Here is a 24,671-nt window from a genome sequence, read left to right as displayed (position 1 = left end):
TCCTTATGTATAAACATTTGTAATGTGTAAGTGCTCACTGATGTCACTCTCACCTGGCTGTGATGTAGGTCCACTGCGTGTCCCAGCAAACCGTGGAGCTGAGGTCAAAGTTCAGAAGAGGGACGTGTGTCCGCCGTTCCTCTTATGCCCTCTCTCAGGGAGCCGGGGCCGGACGTCTGATCACCTCTGGGACCTGCATCCGCAGCACAGCACCGCCGGTGGATGAGAAGGTGACTGCGAGTAATAACCCCCTTGACTTACAGGGCCAAATTCACATGAAGTACAATAATAAAAACCTGAATGGCACATGACGGAGTTTTTAATGGGAAAATGTGTGAATATATAGATCATTTCTGCAACACAGAATCAAAAAGGCAACTTGTTATATTTTCTGTATTTTTTCTGTTTTTGCATTTCTTAGTGGAGCCAGTACATTGTATGGCTACTATTTTCCAATTAAAGAAAATAATGTAATATACAAAATATATTATGTACCATAAATCTAGTTTATTACTTTTACATAGACAGTTTACCTCCGTATAAACATCTCTCCTCTTTGTTGTATAAGACTGTTGTGGTAAAAAATCAAATTTCTATCTGCTGGGGTCACAGGGGGATTCCCTTTAAAGATCAAACCAAACACAATAAACTGACAGCACCGCTTTGTTTTACAATTGTTTTATTTGTTAATTTATTTCAAAACACGCAATTTTACCCATATTATCCTTTTAAGTTTTTATTTTTCTGTAACAGTTATTACTCAGATTTTTTTCCTTCTCAAAAGTCTCAACTAGAGTGAAACTAAAAGTCCTCCACAGGCTCTCCGGCTTCTGCAGTGGGAGGAGGGAAAAGAGGTTTTCTGACCAGACGCCGTGAGTGGGTTTATCTCTCGTGTGGGTGTGGGTGGCGGTGTGTGAGCGTGTGTGTCAGATTATGTGTATGTTATATGTGTGTTTAAGTGCAATAGGTGGAATGTCCACATGGCCGGTGAATCACAGGACCCGTAGAGCAGCCCGGAGAGCTAAACATTGTCTTCTAGGTTTGGTAGCCAGATTGTCATACCTCTGATTTCATCTTTGGTTTCAGCGAACACTCTCAAAAGGCAGACTCACCCTCTCCAGCATGTGCCTGTGTCTGTTTGTGTGTCTGTCTGTCTGTCCGAGTGCAATATAAGCCACCATCTCCAGACGACTTTGTAAACTTAAGTACAATGTAAGAGTCTTTGCATTGATTGTGGCCCTTCCTTGGCTCTGGGGACAAAGACAGTCAAACATTGTAGAACAATGGAGCCATGAACGGGGAGGATCAGCTTGCAAACGTCAACATGGACTCCATTTTGATGTCAGTGGCAGTTTGGGGCGTTCATGTAAAGCAGTACGACATCAGTCTAGTGAAACATGGGCTGCTGTAGTGCTCCCCATTCCCCAGCCACTCTCGACTGTACCCTGAGTGACTGGGGTTTCTGTGCCTGCGCTGGGCTTATGGGGGGGGGGGGGGGCAGGGGAAGGGGTCATGGAGGTTAAAATATGAGTGTCTAAAGGTCGAGGGGAAGTGTGGGGGTTGAGGGTTGTACACTCTGACCCAGCAGCAACGATTAAGATTGGGGGGGTCAGGTGTTTGCATAGTTCTCTGTGCAAAAGCCACCAACCGGAGCCATTTTTATTCCTCGCGGCTGGTTACATCATCATTAGATTAGCAGGAAATCATGGCAGGTGATGGGAAATATGGTCTTTGCACCACAGCTCTTTTTCTTTTTGGTACTCCTGCATTGCACTACGAGTGGCAGGAGGGTGAAAAGTGACAGGGGATGAGGAGGGAGTGAATTTAAAAGGTCTAATGAGTTTTATTTTCGGAGTGTCATGTATCACATCGAGCTTGAACTTTGCAGTCAGATCTGGCTGTGATGGAGTGGAAGATGGATGTGTCGGAGTGACGGGTGGCGGGGCGGGGCAGTCATTTGGCAGTCGGGCACTACAGCGCGTCACAATTCAGACAACCTCTTTTCCCTTGATTTTGTTCTAACATCCTGCTCTTCCTCCTTCCCACTGGCCTGCACCTCTCTCTACCTTTTTTCTTGTTTTGAAACTGATTGTCTTCTACCATCACAAAGACACTTGGTTCTGATTGATTAACAGGTAACAGAAGAGGGAGAGCACAGTGTGACTGGGGGTGTCTACATCAGCCCCACTGGCAACCTATTTGATCCCACAGTGAAACGACACACACACATGCTGTTTGACAGCAAACGCTGACGACATTTCTGGTGGGATGATCAGTTGCCAAGTGTTACTGTGGTTGGTTGGTCGGTCAGTCAGTAAGAAATGGTTTCAAATCTTCGCATGACAAATATTGCAACCCATAGTAAAGGAACATAAAAAAGAAAACACTTTGTCTTCCACGTAGGTACAAATGAACACACATACACAGATTGAAGAAAAGCATGTAGACAAACATACAGGTATATTCAAGGCCGCTCGGGCCTGTGTGTGTCCCTCTGATTAACTCCAAGTAAACAGCCTGTCTTTGGAAAAGCAAGACACACATTTCAGGACCCGAGTGAGGACCACAAGCTGAGGAATGAAGATTGAATGCTATTGATTGGGAGGAGAGGAGTTTGACCTCCCCCAGCACACACTGCCCCCTACTGTCTGGATTTATATACATCAAAGAAACATGGGGAAAGGGGAAGGGTTGCAACAACACATGCACACAACCAGTGAATCCAACAGTGACGGAAAATCTAAAAACAAGGACCCTTCCAACGCCTAAACCCAAATCCTCCCGCCTTTTTTTGTTTTGTTTTGATAACCAAAATATCCCCCACCCTTTCTCCACCCACTCCCAAGTCTTTCCATCCTCCTCCTCCTCTCCCCACAAAATCACAGGTCATTCCTGTTGGTTTCTATACAGTTATACAATATCCATGCACAAAAGAAAAAAGCGCACCTTCTTTTCAATAGGAGGTGCTGGTCTTTAATATTCTAAGAACATCAGGAGCACTTGAACACACCCAGGAACCTTCGAAAGTAACTGTGAAATTGTTTTTTTTTTTTTCAGAGAAAAGACAACTTAAAGGCAGAAGAAAGCTAACAATGAGTAAAAGGTTATTCCTCCTTTGGTTTAACATCAAATTTTTTGGTTTAAAATTCAGCCCAAATCATATTTTTGTCATTTCTTTTTCTTTTCTTTTTTTTTTTTTTTTTTTCCTTTAAATGTACCTGCCTATGAAAGAGCTTTGAACTAAACATCTAAAGTGAGTAGCTCTTGCCCCTCTCTCTCTATTCTAGCCTTCTCTTCTGTCTCTTCTTTTCTCATGTTACCCTCCACAGAAACATTCACAATGTCTTTTCCTTTATGAAAACAGTAAGTACATGCCGTAGCAAAAACAAACAAAGAGAACGTACGAGAAAAATGAGCAAACAAATAAAAGGAATTTAACAGTATAAAGCTTCAAGTCACAAGTTCCAAAACTAACTATCATAGTATCATAGTTTCATAATCATTGTTATCATTATCAGTATTATTTTCAGTTTAAATTACATAAAGTTTACATGAAAGGTTTTTGAGGTATTTCAGAATTAATTGTCAACACACGCCTACCGAGTCTTAGCACTAGCCAGGGGGAGAGGTCGACTGGACAGACAAGGTGGAGGGAGGAGAGATTTTTGTGTCTATAAACTGTCAGTGAGTCTTCCACACTTCTCTAGTGCAGCCTCTGTGCTTGCACGCAGTGGAGAGAGAGAGAGAGAGAGAGATAGAGAGACATTTAGTGGTAAGATTTCATAACTACAGCCCTCCGAGCGCTTAGAGCCTCTGCCTTTTTACTTCCCTCTTTCTCTGTTACACAAAAATATCTCTGATGTGAGAGAGGTAAAGTGGCTGAGAGTAGAAGCGCACGGGGCAGAGGAAAAAAAAAAAAAGAAGAAACACAAAAATGCTGTGAGCTACTAGAAGAAGATCAACGATACAGAAACAAAGACTGACAGATTAAAGAGTAACATATAATTTTGTTTCAAATAAATAGTGTATAGAAAATGTTTTATAGACTTTCTACATGATAAAGTGCTTGTATTCTAGTGTATCAAGATGGAAAGTCAATATGGGAGAAAATGCTGACACAGCCCCCACTCTGCGTCCCTCTCTTTGGCCCCCCTTTCTGTCCATCCAATTATGGGTGCATTGTCTGTGTGAGTGCATGTTTGTAAATGGGTGTGCAGCTTTATGCATTCACCCTCCTGGCTGTGTGTGTTTGTGTGTGTGTGTGTGTGTGTGTGTGTGTGTGTGTGTGTGTGTGTGTGTGTGTGTGTGTGTGTGTGTGTGTGTGTGTGTGTGTGTGTGTGTGTGTGTGTGTGTGTGTATGTGTGTGTATGTGTGTGTATGTGTGTGTGTGTCCAGTGCAGTCCCACCCGTGGTTGAAGGGAAAAGGCACTCAACTCTGTCTGCAAGGCAGCCACCTCCTCCTATGTGGCACGATGCAGTCTGACTGCGCTGTTAGTACGAACATGTTTGTATGTATGTATGTGTTTGTGTGTTTGTATGTATGTGTGTGTCTGTCTGTCTGTAACAGTTCTGGGCAAAGAGGGGGGTTCTTTTTTTTTTTTCTATTTTCTTTTTGTCCCCCTAGGCAGTTTGGGACCGGTAGGCTGCAGTATCTTTGGTATTAGTGGCGGTTTCACAAACCACTCAGCTTAGTGAGGTAGCCACATTGGTTCTCACTACAAACAAATGCCATTTTGTCAGCCTAATACCTAGAGCTGAATCTAGCTATTTACCTATGCTCACTGAACTGTATACCACAAATCAATTTTAGCTCTTCTTCCTTTGGCGACCTTAACTCACTGCTTACAGCAACGTGAAGTTAGTCGGTACCTCCCGATCAACTCCTCGACAATGACCATCTCTTATCTAATCTGCACCGCTAATCTAACTACATTGTTGGAAATGCTACAGTTGCATCTTAAGACCATACAGATAACTATTGAGTCCCGAGCTTTAACCCCCACCCACCCTCCAATGAAACACACTGAATCAGCCAGGACGTTTGGAGGTCATTGTTTTGTCCCCCTCCGTTTTACCCCATTCTTGGGGCTCAGCTTAAAGGGGGCTGAGAGTACCACAGTTCTGACATGAAATGCCAAAAGAGAGAAAGCGTCCATCATTTATTCTTCTCTTCAGCAGCTCCCTGTTTTTCTTTTTTTTTCCTCTTTCTCATGGTAAATGTCTCCTCCGAGTCTATATTCACATAGAATGCAAAAAAAAATACGTCCTTCATTGGCATCGGTCCTTGCATCCCTCTTTTTTTTCCTTTTAAAAAGTCCTTCCTTTTTTGTTTTTGATTTATCAACAAGGTGCCTTACTTACGCACAACAGAGCACAATAGTAACAAGAAATAGAAACTTTGTGTCTATGGTACTAATTGAATACCCGCATCAATATAGAGAGGAAGAGAGAAAGAGAGGGGGGCAATGGGGTTAGAGGGAAGAGGAGGTAGAGAACCAAAGATAGAATGAGAGATTTTTTTCTTCTGCTTCAAAATGTGTCCAGTTATGTGTTGGAGACATTTTCTTTTTGTTTGTAACACATACTGTGTGTGTGTGTGTGTGTGTGTGTGTGTGTGTGTGTGTGTGTGTGTGTGTGTGTGTGTGTGTGTGTGTGTGTGTGTGTGTGTGTGTGTGTGTGTGTGTGGTATCTTTGTCATTTGAGGTTTGGTTATTGTATGCCTTAAAATCTGATTCTTTTTTTCTTTTTTTACTAAAAAAGTATATTTTACTTCAGTTAAAAGCTGATTGTTGGTTGGCTATGGCACACACCGCCCGTCATCAGTGGGGCGCACTGTAGCTGTGTGTGAACCCTAGTACCATATTCTCTGATTCGCATTAAGGCAGTAAGCATTGGCACTAATTATTGTAGCATTTTGTCAGCGGAGTGTGGTGGTTAGCTACTGACAACCCTTGTGTGGGAGTAACCAGGAGATTTGCTTTGAATCACATCTGTTAAGAGCTTTTTTTTTGTAAACAGATGGGATGGAAAAATGGAATAATGATCTGATAAAATATGAAGCCTCCCAGAATAATGTAAATTAAACCTCCACTGCACCTCAAAAGTGCCTGTCTTAGTAAGCCTTTCTGTCACGTTTTACTGTTACTGTTGTACTCTTCTGTCCCCTCTTTGTGTAATTTCTGTAATTGTATTCTGTAGATTCTACAAGATTTTGGATTGGTTAAATAAATCCCTGCCTTTGCTAAATCCCTGTGTTTTCAGCATTCAGTTTAACCATCCCCCTCCTCCGGCTTCACCAGTGCTGGTTGGATGAGGAACAACAATAGGATAATGGTTAGCTATTGATCTGCCTTCAAAGAGCTGTGAGGGCCTGAATGTGTTGTGCCATGACTTCTCCTCAGCATCTAGTGGCTCTTCCCTCCCTCTCCTCCACTCTGAACCCCCTCGCTCTGCTGGACACAGGTCTCTGCTATCGACAGCAGGGGGCACTGTTGCTCTGTCAGCACAGACAGGACAAGGGAGGGAGAGGTGTGCTGCTGCTGCTGCTGCTGTTGCTGCTGCTGCTGCTGTGGTAGTAGTGAGGCCTTTGTGTCCCCATCTCCACTGGGTTCCATGTGCTCCTCTTGCTCTCTGCTTTTTCGTATGCAGCTGTAATGTAGTTGGCTGGATGCCCGAGCGTGTTGTTGTCGCTTGGTTCTCAGTTATTGATCAGAGGAAAAGCTCCCAGCAGAACAAAGAGCATGTCCAGACATCTCACCCGCCTCTCCTGTTGGTCAGAGAAACACAGACTCTAGGCTCAGGCTAAGAGTAACAATGACATGTCTCCCTACAGGCCTCCAACATCTGTGCAAAAAATATAGACCTGGGCCAGGAAGACCTGAGTATCTACTGCTGAGCGTCTTGCGTTTCACCTTCAGGAGGGGTCAAGGCCCCGCTCTCTCTGTCTGCATTGATTAATTTTTCAATTCATTAGTTTGCCGTATGATCAGGCTGAGCTGCTCTCTGAAATGGCTGGCCATCAGGGAATACCTTTGGCCGAGGAATGAAGGAGACTACAGGAGGAGGGGGGGAGGTAGAGGCGGAGAATTGGAAAGCCTTGTTGTTTTTTTCATAGGCTGCGTTGTTTTCTTTATGACGGCCTTGTGTGTGCAGGATGGGGCTTGGATAATAAGGCTATGTGCTGTTCTGTTGTCAGATTTATTGCCGTTCTTTCGCCCTTGTTGCTTCCGTGTGCCGGCGTAGAGGGGATGTGAGAGAGAGTAGAGGCAGACACAAAGGAGGTGAGTTGGGAGAAAAAAATCGGAATCAGTGGTTACTTGGGTGGTAAAGCATAATTCAGATACCGTCCAACAAAAACGTCAAATCTTTGGTGTCTCTTTACTTTGTCAGATGCCGTAAAAATGATTTTCTCTCAAAAAAGACAGAATTAATGATTGTCCTTATGTGAGTAATGCAGAGTGAGCCTGACTTCACTGTTCACCTTTTAGATTATGTTTGTTTCAGGTGAGAGCTTGAAATTCTGACTGACAAAAAAGATGATTGCATGGCACAAAGGATTTTCAGGCAGAGGACACATTCAGACGGCCCAGGCCAGGTAGGGTTGTTATAGACAGGTTTCACAGCCAATCTCCCATGCTGCCTGTTGTTCCAACCTGGTTCCCCGGCCCTCTGAAGGTCCTCTCCTCCTCTCAGGCCTTGGAGAAGGTAGTGGCGGATGTGCCTGGCTGCCCGGGGCTGGTACCGTGGTCATCGTGCCAGCGGTCCACGCAGCGGCGGCGCGCATTCATGAAGAAGTTGCTGACGGTGCTGAGCTCCAGGCCGAGCTGCTGGGAGATGGTGATCTGCATTTCCTTGGATGGACGCTTGTTCTCCTTGAAGATGGCGATGAGTGTGCGGCGCTGCAGGTCAGTGAAGACCAGACGCTGTTTCTTGGGCGCCGTGTTGCGGTCCTTGTGTTGCTCCTGCTCTTTGCGCTTGCAGGCTTGGTGTGGATGGCAGCGGTGGGAGGGATGGGGATAAGAGTGGGAGGCAAAGAGGGGAAAGAAAACACAAAGCAAGGTAAATATACAAAAGTGATTATTTTCATGACTAAATAACAAAGATGAGCGGTGGAGGGAGGTAAAGTAACTAAGTGTATCATTATCCAATACTTAAACACAAAACTTAGTTTATACATCAGAGATACAGCAGTGATTCTACAGCTCCATCTCTATTGCCATATTAAAGTTGATTTAAAGCTAATCCATGCCTCCTGCCCAGTGGGAATATTCCTTCCATCCTGCAGAGTGCAGACAGGGAGCCAGCCTGCGGTGAGAGAAAGATGGGGTGAGGAGGGAAGGGGGGGGGGGGGGGCTGGCTGTTGCCTGCTAGCTGGAGACACTGCTGTTTGATTCAATATTAATGCAGTTTGAGTCGCAATGGGGGACTGAGTGACTGTTGCACAAAAGTAAGCATTTTGTGTGTGTGTTTGGAAATGAGAGAGAGAGAGAGAGAGAGAGAGAGGAAGGACAGACGCAGGGAAAGAAAAGCTTTGAGAGAAAAGAACAGGAAAGGTGGAGGAGTAAGATCAAGTGTGTGTGCGTGTGTGCGTGTGTGTGTGCGTGTGCACGCGCATGTGTGTGTGTGTGTGTGTGTGTAAGAACCAAAGAGAAGAGCTGAGAAGAGGAGGGAGGGGCGGCAAGTGAAGGAGAAAGAGAGATATTGACCGACTTTGCTGTAGGAATTGGGGGTTCTCTGTAGGGACTGAGGTCAGAATCCCCCCCAGCAGGTCTACAGTCTGCTACTTCAAACAGAGCCCACTGGAGCCCACTCTATTGAGCTCTGAGAGGGTATTTATAACCCACTCAGCCCCCCCTTCCAAAACCCAAACACTCAAGAGGTGCATGCACTGGCTGCTATGAGCCCCTTCCCATACACTGAGCAATTTTCAAAAGAAAACACACCGAGTGTACTCTTTTACGTTGGGGAGGGGGTCCGAGGGAGTGGTGGGGTTGTAACCAGCGAACACAGAAATTAATAGTTAATAGAGTGTTGTGTTGTGGGTAAGTGTGTTGTAACTCAAAGTATTTGTAGGAGACGAGTGGAAAGCAGCAGACAGGCGCAGGGTAAAAGGCAGGAACGGCACCCAGAGATGGTGAAGGAGGAGTGGTGTGTGGAAGGTTAAGGCACCACCTCTGCAGCCACATGTTCCCCTGCTGGCTGAGGATCGAATCCTGCCAGAACGGGTCTGTGTGTCCCTCTCAGCTTCCCTACTGTCTCAATAAAATGAGAGCAAATTGGAGAGAGAAAGAGAGAGAAAGATGCCATCCCTGTGGGGTCTCCACCTGCTGCCGTTGGTATTGTCTGATACTTTCATAGTTGCCTTCAATAATGTCTCACTCCCACGCTGTGTGTGTGTGTGTGTGTGTGTGTGTGTGTGTGTGTGTGTGTTGATTCATGTAAGGACAGAATTTTCTTCTCTTATGTTCCTCTTGTGTGTGTGTGTGTGTGTGTGTCAGTGCATGAGAGTGTGTGTTTGGGGGGAGGCTGTGATTATGCTGAAGTGGCTGGAGCCAAGCAGTGGCGCTGTGTCTAATTACAGTGGAACAGAGCCCATTGATCAGCCATTGCAGTCCAATCTGTTTACTACAGATGTCTAACCTGCACACAGGCCTATCCATCATATTCATATTCCACATCAACACTGCAGCTATATATATATATATACATCACACAAACGCACGCGCTAATATGCCACATACAAAATTGTACAAACGCATGCTTGTATGTATATCATCATATACTGTAGAATACTTTGATTTATTATAATATTACAGGTAGTCATGGCGATGAGTAGGCGGAGGTGGATGATGATGTCATTTTATGGTTTGGTGAAATTATTCAGTGTCACAGTGAGTTAAGTCTCAGCAGGTCAGATGCTACAGTACGAGCAGGACAGACCATTAAAGCTGCACGAAGTCATATAAAGCTTTTGTGAGGAAATCGTTGGCACTGATGAGGCCCACGTTCAGCAGAATCCTAACATGCTGCATCTATTGTTGTCTTTTTCTTTAACGAAGTTGCTCCAAGTATAATGACATAAGAGGCACTTTTAAACCCTCAACATCCGCGTTTCCCGGTGAACCTATAACTACAGACCAAACTAAATGTCACCCAGTAATTCAACGGATAAATACTGGCAGGTCGACTCATATGATAGATTTAGTGGCAAATTGATTTATCTGTCATTCATCAATATGACAACAGCCTCTTTGAAAACACACTCTGGTCTGAGTCCATGATAGAGAACTGTTTATAACTCGTTTTGTGAAATGCGGTTAATTTACTCACCTCATGCTTCTTATTGAAACAGACATAATTTGTGATTCATAGACATTCAACAACTTTTCTGACAATGAGATATCTGACTTGATAAAGATTCAACTATGTATGCTGCTTAAATATATAGTGTGATTAGTTCTGATCAAGACTAAGTTATATAGTCACATGTAATATAATGCAGTTATTGATATTATTATGTTTCATCATTGATAAAAGTGTAATTGTATTTTCCAGTTTTCCATGTCAGTGTCAGAGGAGATTAAATTTGATCAGTTAAACTGAAAGTTAAACCACTGTTCTTCTTAGTGGTTAAAAGAAGAAAAAAAAACTCACGCACACTAGTTTAAGGTTACACCTAAAGTGACAATAACTGGCAACCAGGAAAAAGAAAAAAATAGAACATCTGCATCCAAGACACAAAACCAGCTGAGCAGATAAAATTGTAATTTCCAAACGATTTCTTCAACAACAAAGCAGCAAGTGAAACATTTATCATTTACCAAACAATACCAAAATTTCTGCAGAAAATTCTTGTTTACAGATCACAGTTTGAACATTGCAGTCACAATCAGACAGCTTACGTTCGCAGGCGGGAGGATGCTATACTTATTAAAACATGTAAAGACTTGCAGTGGATCAGAGGTCTGCCGTGACCACAGAGAAGTTGCTGCTCCACTCAGCAAAGACATGCCGTCCCCTCTGGGTTTACCTTGAGTAAAACAGGATTCGTTTCCCAGCAGGACAATGAGCCTAAACATGCATCAAGGCTCTACCAGGCCTGTTTGAAGTCCAACAAGGAGCGGCAAGTAGTTCTGACGTGCATGTCTTTTCCCTCCACACCTCAACCCTACTGAACATCTTTAGCAACATTATTTAAAAAAGAAAAAAGAAATAAAAAAGATTCATGTGATGTCAATTCCCAAAATCCAGACAGAGTGTGAAATGTGAATATTGTAAAAGGTAAAAATACTTTTTTTTTTTCCCTCCATTTTGTTACTTACTCTACAGCAGTATTTTTTATACTGGCCATGCTTTTAGAACAGTTCCACTGTTTTTCCTGCTAGATTAATACAGTCAATATTATTATAAATATAGAGGAATTTCAATATTTAAGTCCAGTCTATGTTTCTGTTTATTCTCTGCAGCTTCTGGTTGACCTGAACACCTCACTTCCGTCCAGTGTGTGACTTTTTTTTCATCCAGATGTGTGACCTTGCACAGGTATGCATAAACACACACACACACACACACACACACACACACACACACACACACACACACACACACACACACACACACTATACCTTAAAATATCAAGTGTTTGATTTGGGGTATTTTGCATAAATATTTTAATATGTATTATATATAATTATTATATATATATAATTTATGCGATGTAAATGTATTTTTTCTTATTTTATCTACTTTCTTTAAATTAGAAAACATGCTATTTTTCATGAACAGCCTCACTGTCATTATGTGAATTTACAGACAGTAAAATTCACATGGATCTATCTAGTTACAGGAAGGGGGATCTTCCAAAATCTATTAATGGATTTGATTTTAAGAAGCAGCGAAATCTGTGGGGGACATGCTCGGTAAACTAACTGCTGGTCCGCAGTTTAAATGACATTTTTTAAGACTTTAATCTCTTTAAATCTCCGAAAATTAAGAGAGACAAAAAAAAATCAGGATGTATGCATGTTTTGTGTATGCTATAAGCACATGAAAACTGGCTCAGGGGAGGAGTGTTTCTCTCTTAATGTTCCTCCACAACAAGTTCAGAGGATCCCAGTTTCTCTTGTCCACATCTTTGTGCCGGCGAGTCACGTCCTGCCACCTCATCGACCGCTTGCTTTGTGCCGTTTCGATCGGCAGGTGTCGCTCTCGCCGTGGCCCGGCTGCACGGGGCGCCGTAGTGCGCTGCCTTTGCTACAGGCGCTGGATTTAGTAATCAATATCGATCGATCGGTGAGGAAGGGGGCCCTGATTACTGAACCAAGCTCGGCGTAGAAAAGAAAAAAAAATCGATCATTGCAGCTTTTAGAGCTACAGTAGGCACCGAGCAGAGAGACGGACATAAACTCATGCACAAAGAGCAGCCGGACCAGAGCAGAAATCCTAGTTTGGAGCTGAGTGTTATGTGAGGTTTACACCCCGCTGGTCCACGGCCAGACAGAGATGTGATTTCTATAACTCGCTATATGGAGCCGTGAACGGCAGCTGACCTACTTTGAATGGATCCCTCAGGCTCTTCTCACACATACAAAGACTGGTCAACAAAGACATGTTCATCCTTGGCTTTACTGTTTTACTTAACATACATACATTTTTAATTTGCTATATTCTTAGTCTAATATTGTGATAATATTTCCCATGAATATATAGGCTAGTAGACGCCCCGTTGATCCTCATGAATGACATATCCCGGACTGGACTCTTTGGCCTTTTTCTCTTCAACGATCAAATTCCTTAATGAGTGATTTTTTTTCCCCCCAACCTATCCTTTTCTGCTCGGGTGAAAACAGTAGAACTTGGGCCTATTTCATTTCCACTGATGACATTAATATTCTTCGCTTCACGACAAACCAAGCGAGGTTAAGAGAAAGGCCCTGGGTGTTCAATATCGATCGATAGATTCGTGAATAATTCGTGTGTGAAATTCAGTTCGTCCAATTAATTATGCCTCGGAGAGAGAGAGAGAGAGGTGGTGGTGGAGGGGGGGGGGGGGTCTGTAGAGGAGATTCATGGAGGGGTGGAGACGCGAGAACACCACCAGGAAGGAAGGAGGGAAGGAAGCGATGTGATGATCCAGCTTTCTCTGCGGACTTAAAATCAGAGAAGGGGTTGGAGAGGAAATGATCATCACCTGTTTCACCTGTGCTGACTGTACATGATCCAGGCTGTCTGAGGGGCTCCGCTGTCCCCACAGATGCGAGTCCATCTTGAGCATTAATCATTTATTGATCACCACTGCCCTTCCTGCTCATAATGAGAAAGTCAAACCGCCTAATATTGTGCCTATGAAACCATGATTACACATCTGCATTTGAATTTTTTTTTTCGCACCCTGCTCTTCGTTTTCCAAAGAGCCTCCCCCGCGGTGTGAAATCCAATCATGAAGCACTGTTTGTGATCCCTGTAAAGCAGACGGGGTGAAAGTCTGTTGATTTAATTAATTTACCAATAAACATGTTTACCGGTTATGGTTCGGCGCGTTACACACACACACACACAGACACACACACACACCACACACACACACACTGCAGGCCGTTTATTGTTGGCCAATCCTGTCGTCTGCTTGTAGTTGCTCTCTTCTCCATATTGCGAGAAGCATGATTGGCCAATTTGATGTTTAAGTCCATTTATTAAGTAACGTCTCTGCTGTTTCGCATGGGCTGTTGCCCTAAAGATTGATAGCAGCGTATGTGTCGGCACGGCCCCTCTCTGTACACTGTGGCATTTATTCCATTCAGGCTGCAGGGCAGTGCCAACTCTCTCCCTCTCTCTCTCTTTCTCTCTCTCTCTCTCTCTCTCTCTCTCTCTCTCTCTCTCGCCAGGCCAAAACACTTCCAGCTCGATACTCCTTAATGTAATGAGTGAGAATTGGTGTTAATATACTGATAAAGCGACACAATTTGTTTGTTTGCCTTCTCCGGCGACTCAGCTGCGAGGCATTTCTTCTTCAGCACTTCAATAACACTCAACCTGAACTCAGTTACTCCTTCGCCCACAAGGCACCTCAGTCCTCCATATGCGTTTACCTTTAGATTTGCTGTATCATCTATCACAGTCATGCGTGCACCGGAATTTATATTTCATTAAAAAAAAAGAAGTGTGTTTGTTGTGTGTGTGTATATAGGCTATAGCTTATGTATATGTGATCAAAAAACATCCTATTTTATGTGATGCGTCAGCTTAAGATCCACAAAATGCACCTGAGAAACGTGATTTTATTCAGCTCTGTTTTCACCCCCACATGTTATTAGCAACCCAGTGTTAAAGAAAAAAAATTTCAATAATCAGTAAAGGCTTCTGTCTGTGATGATCACGTTCCTTATGAGGTTTTAGATAATTAAATGCACTCAGCCATTTAAGCGCATGATTGAGAGAAACGTATGACTGAATTTTAACCTGCATTATTATTATCATCTTTTTTTGCCAGTTTAATAGCAGCCTTGTTCTGCATGTGCCATTTATTTGTATGAGTGGCTCCATTGTTAGTGTGATACTCTTACCCGCAATTATCATTGATTTCATTTATAATTGCTTTGACCAGTTATGCGTGATAGCGGTAAGGATTATGATGCTTTATTTTGTAGCCACAGACAGGCAGGCCCACGCTTTCATTTCGCCACTAACAACAGGTGTGGGACTGCCGTGTGTGTGTGTGTTTCTCTGTCTGTACTTTATGAATTTATTAGGAGATTCATTACCTGGATAAATCAAGATGAATTGTTCTTGAATTGAATCCTGATTGTATTGGTAAAAAGAATTTGGTGAATGTGCCCATAATCTCAAATCAGTGCTTAAAAAATAAAACCACGAATATATACATTTAAAAAAGAAATCAAGGAATAAACTTTTTAACTGCTTTAAACTGCACATCATAAACAATTTGAATAATTAAATATAATTAAAATAACTAAAATAAATGAACATTTAAACAAATAGCATCTGTCTCTCCTGGATTTGGTGGGTGGAGAGGCTCTGTGACCTGTCAATAGACTCGCATGTCTGGGCTTCATGCGGATCTGAGAGCCAGAACAAAAACTCCCTTTTTAATTTACTGAATAGAGTTTACACACGTTGAAAAGCTGCGAGAAAATTAACAGAAAGTAAACCTATAATTTATGTTTTTTGTTTTTTTTCTTGTGGGGAAACTTCACAATAATCATTAACTTTTAAATCTCGCGGGACTATCCGGGTACACAGTTAGGTCAAAGTTCGCCCTCCTCTGTATTTACGATGCTAAAGATGAGGTGCACAGATTTTGAAAAGTTACAGCGCAGGAAATATGTTCATTTTCCTCAAATGTTCAGCTGTCACTTCTCTGTTATTTCTTATTTGTCGCAGGAGAATCAGCAAACTGATCTGCAGTCAGGTGATACTGTTGACTCTCTGCAGGGAGACAGACAGCTTTTCAATATGCAGGAATTTTCGAGATTCAATTCAATACAGTTCTCACTCAATCATGTGGAGAGAATCAACAGAAATATTTCCAACCCGGTGCTTATTGCACTGAGCTAACTGCATTTATATGGTCGATTTTCTCCAATGCAAAACACAGCATATTCGATTGAAATAAATAAAGGGTCGTGTCTTTATTATTCTGTGGCAAATTGCGTGCGTTCTTTAATTTAAAGGTTTTATACCAACTATATATTAGCATTTATTCCAAACTCCATTCGTGCCTTTTGTACGTTTAGATTGGTTTAAAAAAATGAATGACGCTGCATTTATTTATTTATTTATTCATTTCAGGTGTGCCCTGTTTTATCTTATTGATTAATTGAATTAATTAAATTATTAGGCAATGTGTGTAAGAATTAAGAAAATAGCTAATAGCAGTAACAATAATAATAATAATAATATAATTAATCATTTATATCTGACGGTGTAAAATACATTATTAAAACTGTAGTGTCTTAATCTGAAATGTTAAAAAGAAAAATATCAACACACACGCGCACACACACACACAAACACACACACACACACACACACACACACACACACACACACACCTTGCCGTGTTCTTTAAAAATACTGACTATATGACTGTAGAAACATTAAGTCAGCATTTTCATACCGGCTCAAAATGAACAGGTTAATAATTTTAGAATAACCAGCAGCCAGTTCGTTATATTTAATAACATGTAATACAAAGGCTATATGGGCTGACATCGATTCATTCATCAATTGATTTCACAGTCGTTTTGTTCCTTTGTTGATCTGTGTGGGGTTGGCCAACCGGAGTTTCGTGTTGCATCTGTGGGTACGATAATCTGTGTGTCTGTCTGGCTGTCTGTCTGTGTGTCTTTGTGTGTGTGTGCGTGTGTGTGTGCGTGCGTGCGCGTGTGGTTTTGTTGTGATCGACCCTGTAAAAAGACTTACAGAGGTTCCGTACAAACCATCTGCAGGCTCTCATTTCAGAAAGGCCCGGCGTGAAGTCGAGACACGATCTGTCAACAGCTGAATCTCAACATTCAACAAACAGTCTTTTTACCTACAGTGTCATTTCTTACACGTCTCGTGCGGAGATTAGTCATTACAATCCAAAAAGAAATACACTTTACACAATGCGTTGCAAAAATGTCAGTTTTAACACCTTGTTTAATCTTTTACTGGATTTCAAATTCTCATTTTCCTTCAAGTAGTGAAGCAAATTTAGAAAACTATTTTATTTATTATAAGAAAAATATGTTTATATTTCTATTTCCTCTGCAATAGCGTATTTCTTCTTGTCGTCTCCAAATATGGCCGCTTCTTTAAAAACATCTAAAACATGCATCAGCTTAAGAAAGAAAAAGAAATAAACTGAATTATTTTCTCTCCATCTGAGAAATGTTAGATTTTAACATCTATTAGAAGATGAAATAAGTTATTTATTTTATAGAAACCTTCCAGTGTGCTCCGGCCTCTCTTCTCTTTAATCGTGTGGACAGTGTCCTTGCCTTGTGTTTTTAGCCTGCGCATTAAACAAGCCATTATCGGGTCTTTAATAAACGATGGCCTGTCAGGACGTCAGATAAGCGGCCAGTGTGTGGACACATCGCTGCATCACTGCTGCTTCAGCTCCGCTGGACACAGATTTATAACCACTCTCCCTCCAAAACGTAATCCGTTACTTATTTCCCCAAAGTATGCGTGGGAGCAGGAAAACCTGCAGACAATCACACACACCTGCGTGTTGACATCTCAGGTGTTTGCTCAATGAAAAATTGAACCAGAGGTGAAGCAGATTGGATCAAATCAGGTTGGAGGAGAAAGTGATGGCAGAATTTGAATTTGTTATTTTGCCTCTTTTGCATCAGTCAAATTATCTGTGGAAAGACAGTGACTCCATGCAGGAACCGCAGGGAAAGCAGTGGAGTCAGTACAGGCGCGCAGGACGCACGGAGCAGACCCATTTTTTGGGGCATCCCGGCGTTACATAACAGCGGGCTGAGCTCCACTGACACAGCGCTGATGTGCTCTGGCCAACATTTTAATTGCACAACAGCCTTCTCTTTGGAACCGCCACTTTGGCTCTTATGTAAACTACCACACTTTGTGGCGGGTCAAAAGCCACAGTTTGATTTGTTTTCTCATCAGCCATCTTCACACAAAGCCCCACACCGCGTTCACCTAAATCTTCAAATCCTGTTTATGCAGCCATTTGACTCCAGAGATCCACGACGAATAATCAGATTTAATTATGATTATCTGAGGTTTGGGCCCTTTGTATTTTTGCCTAGAAGGAGGGGGGCGGTGGGTGCACACAGTGCCATTAACCCTTTGATGCTAGCCGCGTGCATTCAGTCGACTCTGCCAGCAATTTGATTTAAAGGTCATTCTCTCCTATCGATCCGGTTTGGCGAGGGGGCGACGGAGTAGCGTAGGAATTGATCATCTAAAATAGAAGAGACGGTATTCGAGACTGTACAGAGTCCAGACCTCTACTGCATTTCTAATTGCTATAAGCGCCCCCCCCCCCCAAAAAAAAACCCTCCACCCCCACCCCGTGTGAATTGGAACCGTGTGTGTGTGTGTGTGTGTGTGTGTGTGTGTGTGAGTGTGTGTGTGTGAGAGAGAGAGAGAGAAAAAAAGAGAGAGAGAAGATGTGGAGGACAGTGCAGGCTCCTGCCTCAGTCTGACTAATCTGATTTCTATTAAAATTATATTATTTTGAATAATAAGGTCGACATGGTCAGAGCAGTGTGTGCAGGACTGGGCCGTGTGGGTGGGACGTATAATGAGCGAGAGGAGGTTAAACGACTGTGAACTTTAAGTCGTCTCATGCTGCTAATCCTGCTCCATCACAGAAATAGAGGGGCGCTGCTAAACCTCTGCGATTTTAAAAGTCAGCATTTGACTGTGTTTGACCGGGGCATGCGGCGAGGTGTGCAACAAGCCAGCGTGAGAGCAGAGCGCGCGCTCATTAGTCATTCTGTTGTGTGTTATGAAGGGTGAGCTGTTAATGGGAGAAATGGTGTTGCATGGTGGAGATGGAGGGGGTTGCATGGCTGCATGGCGCAGCTCCAGAGATGGAAAGGAGAGGCCGGGGAATGGAAATCGATACAGATTCAGGGCTCGCCAGATCGGCCTTAACAATGTGGCGCAGACGCACTCTACATCCCGATCACATACACACAGGAGAGAAGAAACGAGGAGGCGACACGTATGCAGGCTGTAGCTGATGCTATGATATTGTCCTATGCAGTCATGCAGGATGGGAAGCTTTAGTTACGTCTAAATACAACAGAATGAATCTTGTTTCAGCGTGTATGCGCATTGTGAATATTAATTTCAGTCCACAACGTGAAGATTTATGCTAATCTAAAGTTGCATTAATTGAGTTTATAGCCTCCACCACATACAGCCAGCCTCTTCACGCAGGGCTACAGATAACGATGCAAGGCGTGAGATGTCATTTCATCTGGTATGAGCTTCGCTGAACCCGGGATTTAAGCAAAATAGCCTCGAGGTATAACCTCAAGAAAATGACTGTTGCTCTCCCACTAGAGGATTTCAAAGGCGATGCTTGTACATGCGTGTGTCAGTACTTACAGCACACGTTGCTGTGCTTAACGAACAACGAGGCTCTGAAACCGCAGCTGCACTGTTTACTCCCCCTATCTTCCCCTCACACATCAATTATTAAAGTACCAATCGATCATTTCGCAGGCTAACATCAAGCCATCTCTTCATGAAAAAAAAAAATCCTGTTTTAGATTATCCGGCTTCAATCACATCTTAATGCCCTATCCAATTAAACCCATTATCCTGGCTCAAATGACCAAAAGAGCATCACTCCTGACTATTGTTGCTTTAGGATATTTTTTGGTGAGCATCTCAAAATAAAGACGACCCCCAGTTTGTATTCAGTGGCTCCCAAAACAAACAAACAACAAAACAAAAAAAGCCAGAGAGCTGGAGATGTGATTTAAATAGAAAACCCCGGTTGGCTTCGCACTGGACTGGAAAGCAGGATGCAGGAGGGTGTGATTGACGCGATTGTGGATTGTAATATTGATCGATGGGTAGAAGCTGTTGGATGAAATAATGGTGTTTAGGGCCTACAAGAATGCTATTAACTATGTATTGGTAAAACTCCAGTTCACCACCTTGAACTGTCCTCAAAACAGAGACGAAATCCTGCCGTTCAGAGTGGATGGACGAGTGTTTCAGCACTCTGGACAGTGCCCTCAAACCGCAGAACTGACCTGCTGAATAACAACCATACGCTTCCTCATACTAACGCTTTGCAGAGGGAAATAAAAAGCTGTTATCTTCTTCTGGTAAAATACAAAGCAAAATAAATCCATTTCATTTGCAGAAAAGCAATCACTTACATTCTTTCTTCTAAAATATCTTACTTTTATCAGTTTGAGGCAACCACGTAAGAGAAAAGCATTTATCTCAAAATCATTAACCCCAGCCTAAGATGAAGTGTTGCCTAAGATAGACAACTGGTCAGCTCAGTGAAAATATATTTAGGCCACCACAGAAAATGATGGAGGGCTTTGCGGAGGGGAAGGGGGCGCAGTGTGACGGGGGTGGGGCTTGGTGGATTGGGGTGTGTGTGTGGGGGGTGGTGGTGGTGAGGGGGGGGGGGGGTGTATTGCTCCAGGATTAGGCCTGTGTAAACTGCTTGTAGTCCATTGAAACATGAATAGAGGCCTCCCACCCTCATTCTCAACAATGTTTTTCCTCTGTGTCCTGTGGGTCTTGACCTGCGCACCCTGGCACGTGCTCCGGCCATTCAAATGGTAATGCACCAACTGCGCTTTTTTTTTGGGGGGGGGGGGCATGCCATGGCACCTCATCACTGTCACAAGGAGGAAAAAATTTATAAAAAAGGTATATAGGAAAGGCTGTCTGGTACCACCTTGAGACTGCAAGCTTCATGCTACTGAGAGACACAGTTTTTTTGGTGATATAATACAATATTTTCTGCAGCATCTGTCTGGAAAGAGGCGTGAATAAGGCGTGTATAACCCAAACCCCAAAGGGCGAATGAGTGAGTGCACGGAACATGATTACAGCAAAAGAAAAAGGTGTGCAGTAGCTTTCTTTCTTTCTTTCTTTCTTTCTTTCTTTCTCTTTCTTACTTTCACAACAGCTGTCCTCTTTCCCCTCTTTTCCGGCTCCCTTCTCCCCCTCTCTGCTCCGGGGGAGAGACCAATGGGAGAGAGTGCTGAGGCGGGATAATTGATAGATGCACTGGCTATCCTTATCGATCAGGGCTTTATTGACCAGACCAAATACATTGAGATGGAGTGTGGAATTCAACACAGATGCAAAGACGAATTGTTTTCATCGTTAATGCGATCTTTAAATGCCCCCCCAAACCTCACTTTGCCCGCGTCTTTCTTACTTGTGCAGCTTTACAATGAAGCTGCCTATTTATTCAATACTGTAGTCGACTGATGCAAGTGCTTTAAGATGCTCACGATATGTATAAAAAGCCGCCCTGTTCGCTTGGCCTTGGTGTTATGGTCCTGCATATGAACAAAACAATAGGTGGGGAAGGATGTGGGTCTTTGCCCTTCGTTGCATTGGGAGATGTTAAGCGTGAAGGACACACATTCCCCGCCAAACAGGCCTGTCTCTGTTCTGTTTTTCGTTTCAGGAGTGGATTGTCGTGTGTGTGTGTGTGTGTGTGTGTGTGTGTGTGTGTGTGTGTGTGTGTGTGTGTGTGTGTGTGTGTGTGTGTGTGTGTGCAGACACTGGCATTTTCACATTAGCTAAGCAGGGCAGCTGCATTGATTTGTGTGACTGTGATGAATTTGGAATAGTAATTTGAATTTATTGATTGATGTGGCCGAGCGAGTATGGCCCAGCCTCACTTTCAGCCCCCCCACCCCCAAACTCCTACTCTCAGCCCACATGCGCACCGAGGATAATGGTGATTTTAAATGCAATAAGTAAAATGTTGCTCCGTGCATTTACATACAAGTCATTTGTCATTTGGCCCGACTGGATTTTTCCCTGAAACCTACTGAGACAGCAGGTTAATACAGGTTTGAAATCTGCTGTTTCAACAAGAAAAAAATAAACATATTTGGTAGAAATGTATGATAAAAATGTATTTTAAAATAGAATCATTTATAACATCTGTCGCCACTGGATCAAATGTAGATATCTCCGCTGCCCTAATTTCCATTTACACCCCTATGGAGAAGAAATGACACACCTAACACCTATAGGCTCCTGGGCCTGACCACATTAAAATATACAGTGTCCACTGCACAGGACTGTGCCACTCCACCATGTCAGTTGAATTGGGGGGTTTTATCCTGATGCCGAGTGTGGAAGATATAAAACCCCACAGCCCAATTAGCTTTAACAGCAGTGGCACTTAAAGAGACAATTGTGGAGTGTTTAAATCTTTATTTACCAGAACCCCACTAAATGCGCAAAGGAACAATTTACATGCCATTAAGTGCTTTTCAATAGGGCATTGACTGGAACTAAAATATGCCACTATATCTGCTTAATTGAACTGTTCGCTGAAATACGACGCAGAAGAGCTGATTGACGTTTGGAAGCGCAGCACGTCTAAACAAGGCCTTTACACAAACATCAATGAGAGGGGACCTCTCGCTCACATCTGTTTTAACCCCACTGCGACGTCTCTCGTTTTCATTTACGTTCTGTTAAGCAGGTTGCAAGTGTTAAAAGGTTTAAAGGGGGCGGGGGTGTGGGTTCACATCACAGCGTTTAGTGGTTTAATCTTTGAGCAATAAAAATCAGAACGATGGATCAAAGAGATGAACCATTCAGAAAGCCAAAACCGATAGAATGCTGGTCTGTGTCTCACTCTGTCTCTCACTGAACAGAAGGGATGCCCAGTCCTCTCTAGTATCATGTCCGAATGAGCCCACACATAATGGTGTCCAAAAGTCTGAGACCTCACCTCACCTTTCAGACTTTTCGACTGTATAACCTCTCAAACCACAATAAATACCGTTTCGCAGCCACAGAATATCTAAACAGGCTTTGGAGACAACATATCCCAGAGTGCACAGGAGACAACAGAGGCCACAGAAAGACGCATCTGTTTGTGTCTCTGTCTTTCAGATCCAAATCGATCATTTATTAGTACGCTACTCTGAAAGGGGACCCCTGGACCTGAAATATTGATCCATAGGAGGTCATGCTCTCCCGTCCCTTGCCAGGCCTCAGACGATCCTCGTTTGCGACGACGCGTTTATTTGACAGGGGAAGTGCCAAAGCATTATATCAAGTTTGCCTGATACAGAATAAAGGGGGATATTTGAGCGGCCCTTATGAGTGTAGATTGGTTTTACTTTTAAAGTAATAGCTGCAGGATATAATGGATTTTGGTCACATCCTGCTTTAATTTCCTTTGTTTGGTCTCTGTCTCTGTGTGTTTTTGTTTGTGTGAGTGATAGAGAGAGAGAGAAAGAGGGTTAGCCAGAGGGAGAGGGATGTGTGTATCCATGCTGTATCCGTGCGTAAAAGTGCTCTACTATGTGCGTAAAAACTAACGTGTCTGTGCAGACTGCGTTTGCACCAGTTCTGCTTTTGAGAGATGCCACTGGTCTTTTGTTTATAACACCTCCAGTGTTGCACAGCGTCTGTTTATACTATCATGGATCGTAGCATCAATCAAAATATAGATTTCCCCCAACATTTAACACCCCAACTGTCATGATGAAGTTTTACTCGATACAATCGACTAATAACTTCTAGTAATGTCTGTTTGAGCAGGTATTGACAGTCTCGCCACATTGACTTCTAATTGATCCCTCCACATCACTCAGGTTGGGAGCTGTCTCCTCACTCACCTGCAAGCCTGAGCGCTGACATCCGCTGGAACTCGGGCTCCTGGAGCCACTTCCACATCCTCCTGAACGTCTCCCGGCCAGACTTGAGTTTACTCCACGGTTTAGGATTCCGCAGCAGGTCAGACAGAGTTCCCTGGGATCGGCACAAGATCCTCTGAGCAAAGATGGCCTGGGGGATGCTGTAGCGCTTGAGCTCTGCCGTTATTCGCTGTGCCACCTCCTTGGTATTTATCTCCTCCACCTGCCCTGACCCAGCTCCCTGCCCGCCTCCCACCACCGTCTGCCTGTCCCGGTCTGACAGCATGGACCCGTTTGCCTGAGAGTGCGGATGACTGTGATGGTGTATGCCGTTCAAGGATGTCATGAGCCCGGCCCCATGGCCCCCGAGTCCCCGGGCCAGGTGCTCCTCGCCCCGGGACAGCATGGCTGCATGGGACTCGAAGCCCCCCGAGGAGAGCATCTTGTCGTTGGAGAGGTGAGCTCCAGGACCGTAGGCGCTGAGAGTCTGCTGGGAGCTGTGCAAAGACCCGAGACCGTTAGACAGAGGGGACAGAGGCTGCCCCATGCCGGACATGTCTTTCGGGTAGTGGCCGTAGAGGTTACTCATGGAGGCGAGGCTTCGGTCGTCCCTCATCAGGGTGAAGCTGCCGCTGACGTTCCCGGCTGCGAGTCGCTGGTGCGCCGGATGATGGTGAGCATGAGGGTGTGGATGGTGAAATTTCTCCGAGACGGTGGATATGGGGGGCAGGTGTTGCAGCGGCGTCAGCGTGGTGTAGGTGCTGCTCAGGCTCATCCCGGAGTCGCACGACATGGTCATTGCCGGATGCAGGGGGCCAGACAAAGCGTGGTCTGTGCGGTAGTCCCCTGCTCCCTCCAGTATGGAGGCCATGCTGGACACCATGGCTGACCGTCCGTGCGACACCAAGTTCCGATGCGACGCCGACGACTGGCGCGCGTGTGGGGAGTTCATTAAGTCGCTCGTTTGATGGGAGTGAGATACACCGTGCAGATTTCCAATGTTTTCCATTGTAAGCTCCATTGTTGGAAGGATCTTTATTTCCACCCCTCTCGCCACTCTCGCTCTCTCCCTCGCTTCTCTCCCCCTCTCTCTCGCTGTCGCTCTATCTCACACTCCTTTCCAATAAATTTTGAACGATTTCAAAGCCGAGCCATTGATTGTAGTTGCCTCTCTGCAGTCAATCCAGCATGGTTTTAAAAGATCGGGTCCCGGCCGCCACACAAACTGCGAACCGCAAACCTCTGCTCAGTGCGTGAAGGTGTCTGCGCCTGCCTGCGTTTCTTTCGCTGTAGAGCACCTTCTACTATACC

The 24,671-nt window shown here is 43.9% G+C and overlaps 2 protein-coding genes across 2 annotated transcripts in view; one reads left to right on the top strand and one right to left on the bottom strand.

Annotated features, from left to right (window-relative positions):
* The window catches only part of LOC130170894 (phospholipid-transporting ATPase IC-like), a 17,034-nt gene extending 11,353 nt beyond the window's left edge, over nt 1-5,681 (top strand). Inside the window, exon 23 of the mRNA XM_056378591.1 lies at nt 69-5,681. Coding sequence (XP_056234566.1) covers nt 69-311 — 243 coding nt within the window. The 3' untranslated portion in view covers nt 312-5,681. The remainder of the gene's footprint in view (nt 1-68) is intronic.
* On the bottom strand, nt 4,243-24,671 carry onecut3a (one cut homeobox 3a). The gene is made up of 2 exons (XM_056379629.1): nt 23,343-24,671; nt 4,243-7,981 (listed from the first exon to the last, which is right to left on the bottom strand). The coding sequence occupies exons 1-2, from the start codon at nt 24,379-24,381 to the stop codon at nt 7,689-7,691; spliced, it is 1,332 nt and encodes a 443-aa protein (XP_056235604.1). The 5' UTR covers nt 24,382-24,671; the 3' UTR covers nt 4,243-7,688.

This window comes from Seriola aureovittata, chromosome 6, assembly GCF_021018895.1.
Source record: "Seriola aureovittata isolate HTS-2021-v1 ecotype China chromosome 6, ASM2101889v1, whole genome shotgun sequence".
In the NCBI taxonomy this organism is placed as follows: domain Eukaryota; kingdom Metazoa; phylum Chordata; class Actinopteri; order Carangiformes; family Carangidae; genus Seriola; species Seriola aureovittata.
This window is presented reverse-complemented; position numbering and strand designations above follow the sequence as displayed.

What these genes read in the sequence shown, in the direction of transcription:
- onecut3a (XM_056379629.1), bottom strand. Translation starts at nt 24,381, where the DNA reads ATGGAGCTTACAATGGAAAACATTGGAAATCTGCACGGTGTATCTCAC. An exon ending in GTCAGCGCTCAGGCTTGCAG is followed by an intron (nt 7,982 to 23,342) that starts GTGAGTGAGGAG and finishes ATCCACACCAAG; the next exon opens with CCTGCAAGCGCAAAGAGCAG.